Here is an 18284-nt window from a genome sequence, read left to right on the forward strand (position 1 = left end):
TAAAACACAAAAGGTAAACCAGTGGTATTAAAATGTCTGGAAAATTAATATGTTTTGACCCCTCAAAAATGTAATAGGAGATTTATTTCAACTCCAATGGCAACTTCCCCCAATAATATATACTTTTACCAGGATAAAAAAGTACTCTGTGATATGTAGTATACCTTCAGTGGGATTTGAGGCCTTCCAGTTTGTTATGGTAATTTTGATTTATAATTTTGGATCCCTCCCAAATGTCGACTCTTATTTTCTTACTAAAGTCCTAGCCAACGGACAGCTTCAGATTAATTTAGAAAAGAAAAACCTCGCCACTATAAATGTATCCCTGCTATATACAAAATTTTAGATAAAACTTATATACAGATAAAACTTTAGCGGTTAAACTGAATCAGAAATCGGGGAATTTGATTTTTTTTAAAAAAGCACAGCTGAATAAGCGAGTCACATGTAACAATCTGTTTGAAAAATCTATTTTCAATCTGTTTGAAAACCAATAAACAACTTGCAACAGATGTGCCAAAGGTTTTAAAGAAAATGGAAATCTCTCAGAAGTGACCTACCTTCAGAATCATTACCACAAAAATATTTTTTGCTTTCTAAACATTCTTAGCATAAGGAAAGGAAAGGAAAAATTTCCTTCCTCCTAATAGTTCAGAAATAGAAGTTATTCTAACATGGCAGCTAAAAAAAAGAAATGGATGCTGATGTTAAAAAGTTTTATGACTCAGCTCGTGTTGAGTTTACTAAAACAATTTAAACAAATTATAGTGTTTTTAATGTACTTTTTAAAAGGGGGGGGGAAATCCTAGAGATTTTTTTAAAAGTCTTTTAGTTTATCTTTCAGTTTTCCACATAAACTTATTTTTCTGGAACTTTTCTCTTTTACACATCCTATAATTCATATTCTTTCAGAAGAAAAGGATCCCCTATCTAGCAGATAGGTTGATCAAGTATATATTAGCGGCAATCTGTTATAGTTATAATATTTTTGATTTAAGAAGTCTCAACAACTGTGATAAAACAGCAGAAGAATATACTTTAATACAAGTGATTAAATATTTTACTGCATTTATTCATTCTTATGGTTTTATATTTTGGAAACTATTATTATTATTATTATTATTATTTTCCAGAAATAATACCAACATATTACTTGGGCTGTGAACCAAATAATTGAATATATTAATCAATATTATTCCACGTAGTCAAAATTTACTGGATTGAATAGTTTTCTTTCTATATAAAGTTTTTGTTATTTCCCCTTTTTCTGTTATTTTGGGAAAGGTTTACCTTTTCGGTTCTATATCCAAGGTACTTATAATCCCCATATCACTTTACTGATTGCTGTTTTGATTTCTAAGTTGAGTTGAAGGACAGGCTCAGTGGTGTGTAAAATCTTACTTAAGCATTTTAAAGGACCATCTATTTAAGCCAGTGTGTCCCATACTCTTATCATTAAATGGAGTACTTTTTTCAGATCTTATCAAGTATTTTTTTAAGAAAATTATATGATTTTAATGATAAAAAAAAAAAGTTACAGGTCTGTGAGAGCCAGAAATCTTGCTTGTTTGTAGGTGACCAAATACTTATTTTCCATCATAATTTGCAAATAAATTCTTTCCAAATCAGACAATGTGATTGTCTGGATTTATTTTCTCATTTTGTCTGTCATAGTTGAGATCTACCTATGATGACAATTACAGGCCTCTCTCATCTTTTTAAGTGGGAGAACTTGCACAATTGGTGGCTGACTACATACTTTTTTGCCCCACTGTAATAGCTATAATAGTTTCACGGTTAATTTCTAATTAACTGATCTATGAAATTTATGTCATAATTTCAGTTCCATGGAAGTCATGTGTCCAGGATTTTGGATAGATTCTGTAAATTAGATCATTGGATATACCTTGATTGAAAAAGTTTTGCCTTATGAGACACAGTTTTGCCTAGTTAAAGATTACAGATATGAGAGTTTTAGTAGCATATAGATAGACAGATGATAGCACCAAAAAGAGCTTTTGTTTGTAGGGGCACTATTTATTGATGTTTACCATATTAAAAATTAAAATTGATGCCTTCATTGCTATTATCGCTTCTCATAACTGTTCAATGGGATTTTAATATTGTATTATTTTTCAACATGGGCTGGCAAATAATTTTGATTTTGTAGACTATTCAGAAGGCCCCAGGACTTTAAGAAACACTTATGTTACTCTATTTAAACAAGTTTGAAACTGCAACAAATATTTAATAATAATTACTAGTACCTTTTATGATCACCCAAGTTAGATACAAGTTCATCAATATGTTTATGCAATTCATTTCCTTCCAAGTTTTTTAATTTCTTCAGTTCACTCTGGAGAAAAAACCAAAACTCATTGACTCCATTTTCAATCCTTCTTCTTAGTATTTCATGGTCTTTTCCAAAGCCCACTAATAAAATAAAGGAAAGTGAAGAGTAATTAACATTAATTCCCTAAATGGGACACATGTTGCAAAACTGAATACTAATCTGAATATAAAAAAATGTTCTCCTATACAAACCATCTCCTGTTTGCTGTTTGTAATTTTCCATCTGTTCTTTGGCTTTTATTAGCTGTTCTTCTAAAGCATGTACTCTTCCTGCAGCAGGGCCCTGATCAATAGAACCATCTGGTATCCTATAGCAAAAGTAAAAATGTGTGAAATAATTTAAATGGACACAAGCGACTGCATTATTGATAGTTCTCTATGTTAAAAGCTGCAAGAATTAGTATTGCAATTAGGAAATTAACCAATCGATTTTTAAAATGTGTAGCCCAATAATAAATTACAATATGATAATTACAATGTCAGAGGAGTGAGCAATTTGTAAATATTATCTGGCAGTCTAAATAAAGTTTTTTTGTCCAATACCACTATAAAGGGACAAGAGAAGAGAAATAATTATTCATGTTGTTTTAAGCACAATAAAATATGAAGAAAGCATACAATTGCCACTTCTGTTTATAATTGTACACAGGATGAATACCACATACTGAACAATTTAGTTCAATATAAAATAATGCTATCTCATCCACATTTTTTCCAAATTTGGATTATCCAGATATACACATATCACAAGTAACCTCTCTATTAGACAAACTTTCTGTAGATGGTTATGTGCCATCAACTCTGTAGTCCCAAATACTTAGATTCATTCAGTTATGATTTACATACATTCATAAATTAGAATCTAAATGTTATACTTGGCTTTAATGTTCTTATTTGGAATTTAGTAAGGAAAACCTCCTAGATATTATGAATTAGGAGCTGGAAACTACATTCAGTAGCTGAAACACTTAGCTAAGTACAAATAGAATCCCAAAGTAATAAAACTTCAATTGAATTAAGAAAAAGATTGATCTCTTCATATCCTTACATTATGTAATTTTCAAATTCTTTTTCTTGTAAGCATTGGCTTGGTAATGTAACATCTGCCAATGAATACAGGCTTTTATAACTAATTTCACAATGAGTTGGAGAAGATCAGTCTCTTGGTGATTGACAATTGAAAATGAAGTCATATTAACAGATTAGGATTGAGGAGACAAGGAAAACAGGGTGGCCCCACATCTGTTCTAATGGGCACAGTCCTTCTCACCCATTTAAAATGAAGGAATCAAATTTAATAACCTCCAATCCCCGGTACCTTTGGAACAGCCAGGTTGGAATGTAGCAGACCCATTTTATCAAATGGGAACACTGTGAAAACAACCTCAGTGGGATGAAGAAAAGAAAAAGGTAAGATCTATGATATGTTCCTTTAGTTCATTCTAAGCATCTTTAGTTGGGTACAGCAAGCTTAGAGAGGAAAATAAATAGTAAAAATTTATCACCATCTACTTTCATAGTCAGGTTCATAGTAAGCTGAGACAAGCTGGCAGAATAGAGCAAGTACAGCACAAATCAAAAATAACATGAGAAACTTTTTTTGAGATTTAGTATAGCCCAACATAAAAACAACAAGCTCTAGGGTCTCAAATTCCCCAATGTAATAATAAATCCAGGAAGGAATATGCAGTTAATCTTCAATAATCTTGCCCTCCACGTTGAGATCTGCCTCCATCCTCCTATCCTTCTGTAAGAACCTGAACACCTGTCAGCCTGGGGACCCAATGGAGGAGTATTACAATGTAGATGCCTACTATACTGATAACAAACCCCACTCCCCCTCTTGCTACCTGCTTCCCTACCCACCCTTCTTTTATTCTCATATTGCTGTATTCTCATTGTTTTCTTTTTCATTGTTGATTCCATAGTTCCATGATTTCGTTACGGTTATATTTCTTTTCATTTTTCCGTTTTTATTGTTGTAAGCCAACTAGAATAGCCCCATAGCAAGGGGTGGCAAATAAATTTAACAATTTAATAAATAGATAAATAAATAAATAATCACATTTTTTTTATTTTGATGCAATTTTCTAAACAAAAATATGTGCATTATTATTTTATGTGGAAAATCTGCACAAAACAATATTCAATAGAAAACTATTTAAAAGTATGTCCTTTAGGTAAGCATGGACACAAATATTTGCATTTTAGAAGAATCACATATGACAGTGCACGTATATTTTAATCAATTATCAAAAAAATTATGCAACTAAACCTTCATGCCACATATAATGGTAGATTACAACATAACAAAATTACAATAAAAGCAACCAAAGAATAATAAAAGCTTAAAACACAATACTTAATAAAAACATAATTATGGTAAATTATACACATTTTCTTCCATTCAATTATGTCCAATTCTCAGAGACAGCATGGACAAGTTCCTATAACTTTCTTGGCAAGATTTCAGAAGTAGTTTACCACCGCCTACTTCCTAATACTCAGCGAATGTGACTAGCTCAAGGTCAAACAACTGACTTCACACCCAAGCTGCAATCTCCCAGCTTATAGCCTGATGCCTTAACCACTACAGCAAACTGGCTCTCAGATATATAGAGAAAGAGGGAGAGAAAGTGTCATGGCACGACTAGTCCATGCATAGGATATACCACTAACAGATAGCTGAGATGGCTGATATCTTTCTAGTGGCTGAAAAGAATTGAACTAAAAGACAGTACTGAGACACTGATCATAACAGCACAAGAACAAGCACTAAGCACCAGATCCATAGAAGCGGGGGTCTAGGTATACCACAATAGATACAACAAAAGATACTGTGAAGAGGGGCTTCAGAGACAGTCCAACACACAGTGGCAGGGTTTAAGATGCAGGCAGGAACACCATATATGTTTATTTACTTGTTAATGTATTTATTTTATTAATCAAATTTATACATTGCCCATCTCACTATCTAAGTGACTGGGTGCTTTACAAGAAAAACTGATCAAAATCTATACTCCTAAAAATCCATACAAAAATAAATAAAGTTAAAAAGAGAAGAGAGAGCATCCTCAAGACACCTACCACCCAGGACTGCATTGCACTCTTGGGTTCCCATGGTAGTTGACAGAACCAAGTCTCATCATTCTTCCTGAAAAGCAGCAGAGTGGGGGCCAACCTCACTGCAAGATGTACCATAGGATGGCTACATAATAATAAATCCAAGTGGCATAAATCACAATAGTTCCTCAAGGATTATCTTGAAAATGTTCTGAAAGGCTATCAGCAAGAGAGCCAAGGTTATTTGTAGTCATGAGGGTGCTATGATAGAAAAGCAAAACCTTCTTATTTTATCCTTCCTCACTTCATGTAAGTGAAATATCTCAAGTTAACTTCTCTTGGATATATTGGGTTGAATCCAAATGGAATAAGTAGTTCTGTAGGAACTTACATGCCAAGCCATATAGAGCTTTCCACTGAAAACTAGCAGTTTACTTATACTTGGAAACATTAGCAACCAATGCAGATCCTAGCAATTAGATATAATATAGGTATAATGTTCATAGTGGTTGATGCCAATTAACAAGTGAGCTATTGTACTTTTGATTCCAATACAATTTCCTATTGTCTTTAAATGTATTCCCCAACACTATGAGCATTGTTAAAGATGTGAATCATTGTAGTCGGGTCCTCCCATTCCAGGATGGATGAATAGATGTGGGCAAAGGCTGTCTTCCATCTGCTCATCTAGCAGACCCCCAAAATTCGAATCTTCTCCCTCAAGATGTCTATGGAGATTCTCAGTCATCCAGGTCATAGTTATCCCAAACATGCTTTTTCCATGAGGCACCTGGACTTTGTTTTTCTTTGAAGATGTTTTGCTTCTCATCCAGTTGCCTCATGGAAAAGCATCTTTTGGTTCTCCCTCAAGAGCAGTATATCCTCTCCACGTAACACTGCACCTGCCAGAGAATTGCAAGGAAGAAACCGTAATACATTCTGCTTGTGTTCACATTTAGCCAATTTCCTTCCATCCAGACTTCTAACAATCTCCAGGTACTAATACAGGACTCCTATAGCATGTCTAGCTATGCCCAAATAGGCAATATAAAATTGGGTATCCAAAATACTGTATGAATATCCCACTAGATATTAAATAGCAAAGGGAGAAAATTAACACCTGTAGCACTCCCACAAAATTGCAAATATAGTCAGAAAAGTGAATTTGGAGATTTTCCTTATGAACTTTCCAGAAAGTTTAACATATGTATATAATTCATTTTTTAAAAAACGAGTATCAGAAATATATGAAATTATCCAAAGTATACTAAGTTTAAATACAAATATCTTCATAAAATTAATAACTCTTCACTGAAAAAAACAGAAATATTCCAACTATCTTAAAGCATCAAAATCAGATGCTATTTACAAAAGAAAAGAAGCAAAGTTTTTCTCAAATGATATTTGATAATGTCATGGAAAAGCAGATAAATTTATTTAATGTATTATGTAGATTAGATTATCTTTATAAATGTAACTGCATAGATTTCTAATTGCAAATTCTACCTCAGTGTAAGGCTTAAGTTTACTAAATACCATAAAGAAATCCATCTAACTACTAAACACTACTGTTTGGAAATATCTCTGCATATCTAAAGTTCAAGTTTTATCTCAATCATAAAGCCATTTTTTACTTACTAGATACCTACCGTAAATGCCGGCGTACAAGGCGACCCGGTGTATAAGACGACCCCCGTCTTTATAGCCGGGCCGCATTCCTAGAACGTCGTCTTATATGCCGGAAACTACCAGTATTTCCGGCGTATAAGACGACTCAGCGTATAAGACGACCCTCGTCTTTGGCGCCGATTTCAGCGCTCGCGGAAGTCGCCTTATACGCCGGCATTTACGGTATTATGTCTCAAACTGAATAAACAAAAACAGTAAGGAAAAAATGCAGGAAGATAAAATCTATATATGAAAAACCAGTTTGTTATGATGCTAAGGCACCAGTCTAGAAACCAGGAGAATGAGTTATTCATTTGGTATCTCCATTTTTTGTAACAAAATAATATTTAATCTTAAAAAAGATATTTTTGAAAAGATTAAAAATACAAACCAAGAAGGAAAAGAAAAAAAATCAATGCAAAATATTTGCACTATGGACTATGGAGTAAAGGATGGTGGATGCCATTTACTTATGTCAGTTTCAACTTATTTCATGACAAATAGGTATTGTTTGGGAAAAAGTGGAAGTTTGCCTATCCACTTTTGGGCCACAACTGTAAGCAGAGCATAGCTGCACATCCCTAAAATCGAGAGCATAAAATTGCTGCGGTAGCCTAAAATTAATCTCTTTTAAAATTTTCAGTTAGCTCTAAGACCATTGTTAACTTTTCAAATATATTAAAAAAATCAACATTAAACTTTCCATAGCTTCCACCACTGAAAAAGGGATATATATCAGGAAAAAATATTACAGAATATGTGCGCAGCTCTAAATACATAATTGCAGGATCTGTCAGAAAATTATTTAATAATGAATTCAGCTTTGTTCTTATGTTTGTATGTAGACAATAAAATCCCAGATTATTCATGTTCTGAGGAAGATTTAAAAAGCCTACCTGAGAGACTCTGCCATTCGTCTTAAATCTTCATTCTGCTGTTTCAATCGTTCAAGTTTTGCTAGTATTTTTGACAGTTCACGGCTAGAGTGGTCCGGATGCTCACTATCTCTTACTAAGTGTCCACCTATGTAAAACAGCAAAGTTCCCCAAGCAAAAAGGATGAGCATAATCCATCGCCAGGAGCCAGTCCATGGCCGCATTTTCAAATGTTTTGTCCACTACAAAATAGTTTTTGTTCACAAAGTAAACATTGTAATTCCTCAGTCAATACAAAGATTCCAAGGTTTCAGTGCTATTCATCATCATCTTGTGCTTCTCAAGGCATTTATCCTATAGGAGAATTTCAGACTAATTATCCAGGATGATGAATATTCCAAGTACTCAGGTCACAGATGTTTTGGTTTTATGCCTGCAAAAAAGAAACAAAATGTTAGTGTCATATTTTAATGAAAATTATATATTTAGATAGAAATCAAATTATTAGATATGGAATTGCAAATACATTATTGGCATTATACCACTTCAGCATCTGACCAAAGAATAACATACTGTGATAATAACACAAACACAAAATAACACAAAGAGAATTCATCCTTCACTTGTGCAACAATAGGCTTTATTCCTTAGTCATATGTAAATAAGAAGAAACCTATCAATAAAGGAGAATGTTAGTAATTCAGGGTTGAAATGAGGGGTCCTTGGTGTTCTCTGAGCTTAATAATAATAATAGTAGTAGTAGTAGTAGTAGTAGTAGTAGTAGTAGTAAAGTTGGAAGGGACCTTGGAGGTCATCTAGTCCAACCCCTTGCTCAGGCAGGAAACCCTACACCATTTCGGACAAATGGCTGTCCAGTCTCTTCTTAAAAACTTCCAGTGTTGGAGCATTTACTGCTTCTGGAGGCAGGCTGTTCCACTGATTAATTGTTCTCACTGTCAGGAAGTTTCTCCTTAGTTCTAGTTTGCTTCTCTCCTTGATTAGTTTCCACCCGTTGCTTCTTGTCCTGCCTTCAGGTGCTTTGGAAAATAGCTTGATTCCCTCTTCTTTATGGCAGCCCCTGAGATATTGGAATACTGCTATCATATGCCCCCTTGTCCTTCTCTTCGTTAAACTAGACATACCCAATTCTAGCAACCGTTCCTTATATGTTTAGCCTCCAGTCCCCTAATCATCTTTGTTGCTCTTCTCTGTACTCTTTCTAGAGTCTCAACATCTTTTTTACATCGTGGTGACCAAAACTGGATGCAGTATTCCAAGTGTGGCCTTACCAAGGCATTGAAGAGTGGTATTAATACTTCACGTGATCATGATTCTATCCCTCTGTTAATGCAGCCTAGCACTGTGTTGGCCTTTTTGGCAGCTGCAGCACACTGCTGGCTCATATTTAGGTGATTTTCTACTAGGACTCCGAGGTCCCTCTCACAGTTACTACTATTGAGCATGGTGCCACCTATGCTGTACTTGTGCATTTGGTTTTTCTTGACTAAATGTAGAACCTTGCTTTTTTCACCATTGAATTTCATTTTGTTAGTTAGTGCCCAGTGTTCAAATCTGTCCAGATCCTTCTGTATCTTAAGCCTGTCTTCTGGAGTGTTGGCTATTCCTGCCAGCTTGGTGTCGTCTGCAAATTTGATGAGTTCCCTATCTATCCCTTCATCCAAATCGTTGATGAAGATGTTGAAGAGCACCCCACTACACACTTCCCTCCATATAGATGCAGTTCCATTGAGGACCATTCGCTGAGTACGGCCGGTCAGCCAGCTATGGATCCATCTGGTGGTGATTCTGTCTACCCCACATTTTTCTATCTTATCAAGTAGTAGGCTGTGATCTACTTTATCAAATGCCTTACTGAAGTCCAAGTAAATTATGTCCACAGCATTCCTCTGATCCACTAATTTTGTCACTTGGTCAAAGAATGCAATAAGATTTGTCTGGCATGATCTATTTTTGACAAACCCATGTTGGCTTTTAGTAATGACTTTGTTTGCCTCTAGGGGTTCGTTGATTCGTTGTTTGATTATCTTTTCCAGGATCTTCCCAGGTATTGAGGTCAGGCTGATAGGTCTGTAATTTCCTGGATCCATTTTTTTTCCTTTTTTGAGGATGGCAACTACATCAGCTCTTTTCCAGTCCTCTGGTAGTTCCCCTGTGTTCCAGGATCTTTGAAAAATATAGTTCAGTGGTTCCGATATCACATCTGCCAGTTCCTTGAGAACCTTGGGGTGTAATCCATCTGGTCCTGGCGATTTGAACTCATCTAGGCTGGACAGGTGCTCCCTAACCATTTTCTTGCCTATCTTAACTTGTGTTTCTATTTTGTTTTTTATGGCGCTATTTTTGATAGGTTGGTCTGTTTTTTCCCTTTGTGTAAAGACAGATTGTTTGATTGTTTTCTTTGGCAGCACTGATATTACCTAGTTTGGGTAATGAAATGTCTGCAAGAAAACAACCACGTTCACAGAGCACTAGAAACCTAATTCAGTAGATTGGAGTAATTCAGCAGAGAAAATCAATTTATATGCTTGTTAAAAGAAACAATGACTCTATAGCATGTAATCAATAATCATTTTTTCTCTACTTTCAAACTATTACTTTTCATAGAGTTAGATATAAACAAATTCTCTTGAACAAAGACTAACAGTTCCTATGAACCATGGTAGAAAAATGACATCTAATCCAAATACACTACCCTACCACCAATAGACAGATATTCAAAAAGAGCCCCTGGCCTGTCACTATGCTATAATATATGATCAAAAAGATCTTACACTTAATCATAAATATGGGAATTCTGTTGAAAGTCGCAATAAATACAAATGTATTTAGCTGCAACAAGTCCCCAATAATTGCAGAATAACAGCAATTAACTTGATAGTAAAGTCTGGGAGAACGGAAAACATTAATTTTGAGACAACAATATTTCACTGAATGCAAAAACATGTATTATTAAAAGTGTTCTTATTAAGCCACTATAAATAAGAAATAGTTACAGAATATAATAAGTATTATACTGATTTAACCTATCTAAAATACTGCTGAAAGCATGTCAGGTTACATCTGGCATTGTGTCCATTTACACAATGGAACTTACATTGGTAACAATGTCATGAACCTACTGAGGATAATCTCAGTGTGGACTGATTAAGGAGATAGTTTGATACTTGGGAGATCCAGCTACAAGTCCCTATTTAACCATATAAGACTTATTCTGGGTCAGCCTTCATTTCCTCAATCCAGCTCTTTCTCACAAGGTTATTGGCAGAAACAAAATGAACCCTGCTCAATGACCAGAGAGGTCACGAAGGAAAAGTGGAAAAACTATATATCCATTATTATAGTAATATTATAGGATACAGATTAAGACAATGTTGGTGTACGTATTTTCTTGATGATATATGCTATTACATCACATATGCCTTGTACAATTATAGCTTTGCTATTAACAGAGCATACAGATTTGCATTTAGGAAGTCTAATCTCAGAGACCTGAGCTTAGTTAATATTTCTGCCTAAGATGTTAAAGACATTAGGCTAGACAGATAGTACCCGATTCATAAAAGAGCCTCAAATATTAAACTGTGTCATCAAATCTAGTAGAAAACAGCTAAAACAGGTGTCATCCCCTACCACTTGAAACATAGCATGAAACAGATCTCTCTATAATCTTCTCTCATCATGTTACCTACTGTAACATTTTTCCGTCTACCTCAAAATAATATTCTGCAGACCAAATCAAAGAAAGATTGGCCACATCTCTTAAAATATGATACCCAAAACTGAACATTGTATTGAAAGCTGGGTTTGACCACTTACTAATAAAATGTTTTAGTACAACATCCAGAACTGCACCTTGTGGTCTTCCACTTGATATATTGCTGCAGATTAATAAAGAATCAATGAAGAGTACTCTTACAATTTTTCAAGCCAGTTTATATCCACTTGTAATGCCATTCAGGAGACATTTGTTTTCTTCCAGCCATTGGGCAGTTTGCCAATTCTCTAAGAGTTTTCAAAGATAATAAAAAATGGTTCAGCCAAGCTTTCATGAAGTTCTTCATGTACCCTCAATACAATGCATATAGTCCTGAAGATATAAACTTATTTAAAGTAAAAAGCTTTTTTCCCAACATGCTTTTATCAATTTGAAGTTTCAATCCTGACCCTGCTATTCTTCAGAAAGCCACATAATCTCTTGTTGGAGAAAAAACACAAAATAGGATTCAGTAACATTATTTTTTCTTCATCTGTTATGTTTTTGCCAACGTTATTGAGAGCAATACACTGTTTCACTTCTTTTTATGAATATGGCTCTTTCTATTGCCATCAATGAATTAGATTTTCCATATAGTAGAGGATCAGATACTTCACTTTTAACACAAGTGATGTTATGAAATAGTAAATATAATCAAGATATGTTAAAATATTTTGCTCAGTTTATCTTGCTGAGAAACAGCACCATTGAAACTCAGTGTATGTATCTTTTCTTTCATAAGTATCCCTTAAATAAATCTTTTAAGGAAAACAGAGGCTAATTTAACACACAAAATTCCATTTAAAAAAAGGCCAACCAGCAAATCCAAAGAGTAATTATTGATTTCCAAATTATTTTACATAAAAGAACAGCTCTTCAATGAAATAACCTTTTTTGAAGTAAACTTCTAAGACTACTGAATTTAACACTCTTAACTGCTAACTGTCCTTATATTTCTTTCTATAGAGCAATTTGCATCATTAGTTTTAACAACAGTTGAACACTATATTCAACACTAGTGCTAGCTGCTAAGGTATCCAGGTCTTTCTTTACTCCAATAGCATCTTTATTCTGTTCCCTATTTTGTAAAAGGCTGTATCATGGACAGAGTATAGGGTTCTGTCTGTGTTGCTGCTGCCCATTTTAACTAGTGTTATACATTTTTTCCCAGCCTAAAAGCGAGTTCACCTGAGTCTTTTCTTCCATCTGTACAAGACATCCCTGAACCTAGATAATAATTATTTTGATAATAAAAATCAAGATTTTGATAGCTGTAGCCATGGGAATGATGTTACCACATTCCCAATTTTTTTTTGCCACCACAGACTAACATGACTCTTTTCTTACTATGGTAAAAGTCAGTGTCTGTTTACCTTTGCTATGTTTTTAGCAATTATTACACAGAAAAACTGAAATGTAACTGTAGTGTTACCCCTTCAAGGGCGGCCAAAGCCCAGGCCCTCCTAGCCCTCCCCCTTTAGTCTCGCTCACAGCTGCGCTCTCAATCATTGGTAACAATGTCCTTTTAGTGGGAGCTCATGCAGAGTGAAGAGATGACAGGTTCTCGTCGTTGAGAGGTTCACAGGAACAAAGATGACCCACCCCAACCACAGCAGTGACGATACTTAGCAGCCTCAGGCAGTCATGGCAATAATAGTCAGAAGTTTATAGTAGCTGTTTGGGACGCAAAGGGGCGTTGTCTTACCTGAACGCCTTTTCTCAGTATGGAGATGGAAAATCCACCAATGGGTTTTCTCTGTCTGCCTGCTCTTGAGACCATGTAGCCAAACTTGACATGCACCCTCTTGCTAGGAGATCCAGTCTTGACGAGGGCGAAAGCGGCTGATGTTGTATGAGGTGTTGGCTCTCAACCCCTTAATACCGGCCTAACTGCCCTAAGGGTGGGTGTGGATTCTCCATCTCCGTAATGAGAAAAGGCATTCAGGTAAGACCACGCCCCTTCTCCAATACAGAAGATGGAGAATCCACCAATGGGACATACCAAAGCCTCACTGTCCCGATGGGTGCAAAACAGATAAGGCCGGATCTACGTCCCCGGAGACCACCTGCTGAAGGACCCTCCGACCAAAGGAAGCGTCCGCAGAAGCGAAGCAGTCAATCCTATAATGGCGTACAAATGGGGAGGGCGAGGACCATGTTGCAGCCCTGCAAATCTTCTCGATGGACGCCTGAGTGGCCCATGCTGCAGCGCTGTGAGTGGAATGGGCTGTGATATGACTTGGAGCCGGCAGGGAAGAAGACTGGTACGCCTCCGCAATACAGGTCCTGATCCACCTGCCTATAGTGCCAGCGGACACCTTCTGTCCCAGGGAAGCCGGACGGAAGGAAATAAAGAGGGCCTCAGATCTGCAAAAAGGCTCTGTGCGCTTGATGTAACGCCGCAGGGCCCTGTGGATGTCCAGCATGTGCCATTGCCGCTCCAAGTCATGGGAAGGATTGGGACAAAATTTTAGAAAAATGACTTCCTGTGCCCTATGGAAGAGTGAGTTGACCTTGGGCACGAACGCGGGATCCAACCAAATGACTACCCGTCTCAGTGGAAGATGCAAAGATCATTCCTAACTGAGAGAGCAGCCAGTTCGGAGATATGCCTGGCTGACGTGATGGCAATTAAGAAAGCTACCCTAAATGACAAGGCCAACAATAGTATAGTAGCAATGGGCTCAAGGGTGATTTAGTCAAAGCGCGAAGTACACAAGGCAGCTCCCAAGAGGGGTACCTGTGTACCACGGGAGGCCTAGTGTTGCATGAACCCTTGATCAACGTGCGTATTCTAGGATGACGAGCCAAAGGAACTGAATCTGCACAAGTGAGCAACGTTGATAGGGCTGCCACCTGCCTACGAATGGTCGCAGGGGCCAGGCCTTTGTCCAGACCATCTAGAAGGCAATCTACGATCTGAGGGATGGTTAATTTGTAGACATTCAGTTGTCGCCTTCTGCACCAATGTCAAAAATTCTTCCAAGTAGAATCATAAATGCGATTGGTCACCGGGCGACGAGAGGTCTGAATCATAGTGATCACAGAATAACTCCTGTGTCATGATGCTGCACTCAAGAGCAGGCTTTCTGACAGGGACCACATGCCCTGAGCTGAGGTTGAAGGACCTAAAGGAAGGTCAAATTCGGGGGCCGCTAATTGATCTTTCTCTAATCCTGCCTGTCTCTGCGCTTTGGAGAACTCGTTCTCCAGAGCCTGGTGCCTATGGCTGGCTTGCTTCTCTGCCAACTTGGAAGGCTTCTTGAGGGTGGCCTTAGTCTTGTTTTTGAGCTTGCCTGCTACCTCCTGTTTTGTGCCGGCCGTAACTGGAGGATGGGGAAGCCGTGCTCATAGGTTGAGGCACACTGGAATCCTCCATCCTGGTTTGAGCTGTCTCAGGGAAACTGAGGCGAAGCTCTAGCAGGCAAGCGGTTGGCAGAAGCGAAGTTGGAGCAAGTAACGAGGACTGCTCCCTGACCGGAAAATTAAATCTATCTGAGCTTGGTCACAGCAATTGAGGCTGATGCCGAAGGCATGGTTGGGGACCCACTCTGGGCTCCGCCCGGAGGCCTTAGGTGGCCAGTCAAGGTGCACCAGATAGCCCAATGAAGGGAGCAGAGGGCCTGAAGTAAGGCCTGGCAAGGAAGAATAAAGCCAAAGGTGGTTGAGCAATTTGGTGTGGTTTTGTGTTGGCAACTTAGAGAAAACACACGCTCCTCCAATGCAGCCCCGGCCTGTAAGACTATTAAGTCCTGGCTTGATGAGGCCTAAAGAAGCAACCACGTGGCAATCAAAATGGCGACCAACTGAGTTGGAAGAGATAACTAGAATCCCTGGGGCTAAAGTCCTAAAGGAATGAGCAATTTAGCCACAGAAACAAGCAAAAAAATTTTAAATCCTGCAAAAGGGAACCATTTTATTTTTTGTTGTCTTAGGCGGCAACTCCCTCTGCCCTCGAAAAAAGGGCAACCCCAGGGAAGTTTTGGCGACACTGGGGTAGCCGTGGTTGCAGCGCTGGACGCTATGCCAGGAAATGGCCCCAAAGGTGGCCTCCGATCAAAGCTTGAAAAAAGCAGAGGCCTGGAATCAGCTTTTTAAAACTTTGTTGCCTGAAACAGCAACCAAAATGGTGCCTGCGGCTTGCAAATGGCTCCAGAGGCCTGGAAATGGAATTTTACAGACATGGGAGCTCTGAATGCAGCTCCTCAGATCCTGAGAGGGGAGAAGAAGATCGTACTTAAGGTAGCTCAGTGAGCTACCCAAGAATACTTTCCCCCAGAGCCCTGGGGAAAACAAAACAAATGCAAATCAGTTGCCTCCCCCACCTCCCCTCCGATTTTAGGGCGCGCTGAGGGGAAACAGTGGGGAAGTATTAAGTTATTTAATATTATAAGTATTATAATATTCAAAGTATTACAGTTATTGATGGATATTTTTAATAAAGGAGAATTCACCAATAGGTTTCTACCTGCAAATCTGCTGAGAGAGCCAGCCCTGACACGTCTTCACAACCAAGTCAAGACTGGATCTCCTAGCAAGAGGGGGCATGTCAAGTTTGGCTACTTTGTCTCAAGAGCAGGCAGATAGAGAAAACCCATTGGTGGATTCTCCACCTCCTGTACTGGAGAAAGGGGTGGGGAAGTCCTCTGGTTCCAGGCAGCAGCGAGGAAAGCGAATGAGGGCGGTCGATGCTCTGCAGCCACAGCTCGCCCCACAGATGCAGCTCCCCACAGTGTCCACACCCACACCAGTAGTAGTAAGCAAAGTTCGGATGTCCGCTGGTCTCCGGAACCACAGCGACCAGCCTCTCCTTTCTTTCTGTTGATGCTCATAGTCCCAGGTCTCTCTATGGCAATTCCCCTTCCCTCCCTTTATTGTTAAAATCTGAGTCTAACACTCCAACAAACTTTCTCTCTGCCCACTCTCTCTCTTCCCTCCGCTCAGGATATTCCCCCCCTACGAAGGAAGCAATAAAACTCCACTTTCTCACTCTCTTTCCTTCCCTCTCCTTTAGAGAGAGGGAATCAGCTAAAACCCTCAAACTCCTCTTCGGCTTCACCTGGTCTCTCACCGACTATAGCAACAACAACCACCATCCCCTGTCTCCTTTTCCTTTTCTCTTCTTCCGCCCAATCCATGCCCGCTGCACCCAAACCGGCCACAGCTGTCCAAGCCTCCACCTCCTTCCCTCTGGCCAGGCTCCCACAAAGCCTCTCAGCCAGCTCCGCTCCATAATTTTCCAGAAGAGCTTGGAACAGTTATACCAGCAGTCTCCAACTTTTCTCGCAACAAGGACAGGTTTCGGAAGAAAAAATGTCTTCCACTGACCACGGAGGGATGATTTCATACGCAACCTAGATTCTGTGCATGCACAGATGAAGCTTCACTTGCTTGCCTACCGCTTTTGTGGCCCAAGTCCTAAAAGGCCAGGGTCCAGTACCAGTCCACGGCTGGTGAGTTGGGGACCTCTGAGTTATACTATGTAATTTTATGATTAAATAAAGATATTGTCAGACTGGATCAATGTATAAAAACTCTGCCGAAAGTTGTTTCATTTAAGATGATCATCAAAATTACAAATGTGACTTTTTTTTTTTTTAGTGACATGTCCTGAGACTCACATTGCTATTTGTCTATTGGGAGTCTCAATCATCCAGGTCATGGTTATCCCAAAGGTGCTTTTCCAAAAGGCAATTGGACTTTTTTGAGGGTTTTTTTTCTTGAAAACATTTTGCTTCTCATCCAAGAAACTTCTTCAGTTCTGACTGAATAATGGGGAATCCCCCACCATTCAGTGAGAACTGAAGAAGCTTCATGGATGAGAAGTAAAACATTTTCAAGAAAAAAAAACAAGAAAGTCCAGTTACCTTTTAGAAAATCTCCTTTGGGACACTGCTATCTATGTTCTTGATTAAGGTCTTTCTTAATCTGTTTTCTCATAATAGTCATGACTTCATAACAGAGCAGAATAATACAGTTAGTCTGATAAATAATAAATATTCTAGAAGAAAATATGAATTCTTTAAAACTGTCCTAAATGATATTAATTTCTGCTATGAAATGTATTAGTTTAACTTCTTAAAGTATATAAATTCAAATTACCTTGCTACATTTGAAATAAGTATACTCACAACAGAACCATTTGCAGATAACTAAACAATACAGCACATAAATTACAATTAAACTAATGCACCTTATCCTTAGAATAATCATTAGAAATCTTTTGGAGCATAACTGAAACATTAAAAATTAACAAAGTAAATCTTATACTAAGATCAACTTATATATTAATTAGGATTCATTTAACAGTTTTCCTGCTTGTCCACTTGGGGGCACTGATATTGTATGTCCAACATGTCTCTTGTTTATTGTAAGTTATGATTCATCAATTTAAAGTAACGCCACACAGTCACTTATACAAAGCAATCATTCCAGGGATTCATTCTATTAACCAGCTACTAAACAAAGTCTATTCCAAAGTACAGACTTATATTTTCTAATAGCATTAACTTTCCCAAGTTTTTAAAAAATAAGACACTGAAACAATTAAT

General features: G+C 37.8%; 1 protein-coding gene across 6 annotated transcripts in view; it reads right to left on the bottom strand.

Annotated features, from left to right (window-relative positions):
* Positions 1 to 18284, bottom strand: part of FUT8 (fucosyltransferase 8) — a 77395-nt gene that overhangs the window by 37545 nt on the left and 21566 nt on the right. For 4 of the 6 annotated variants that reach the window (XM_039357211.1, XM_039357170.1, XM_039357206.1 and 1 more), the window contains 3 exons: positions 7980 to 8391; positions 2545 to 2660; positions 2268 to 2433 (listed from right to left, as the gene is read on the bottom strand). In XM_039357211.1, coding sequence (XP_039213145.1) covers positions 2268 to 2433; positions 2545 to 2660; positions 7980 to 8182 — 485 coding nt within the window. In that variant the 5' untranslated portion in view covers positions 8183 to 8391. Of the gene's footprint in view, positions 1 to 2267; positions 2434 to 2544; positions 2661 to 7979; positions 8392 to 11795; positions 11982 to 18284 lie in introns of all 6 variants that reach the window. The other 2 variants (XM_039357188.1, XM_039357181.1) reach the window with 2 other exon arrangements.

This window comes from Crotalus tigris, unplaced genomic scaffold (assembly GCF_016545835.1).
Source record: "Crotalus tigris isolate CLP2741 ecotype Arizona unplaced genomic scaffold, ASM1654583v1 scf7180000017576.4783729, whole genome shotgun sequence".
In the NCBI taxonomy this organism is placed as follows: domain Eukaryota; kingdom Metazoa; phylum Chordata; class Lepidosauria; order Squamata; family Viperidae; genus Crotalus; species Crotalus tigris.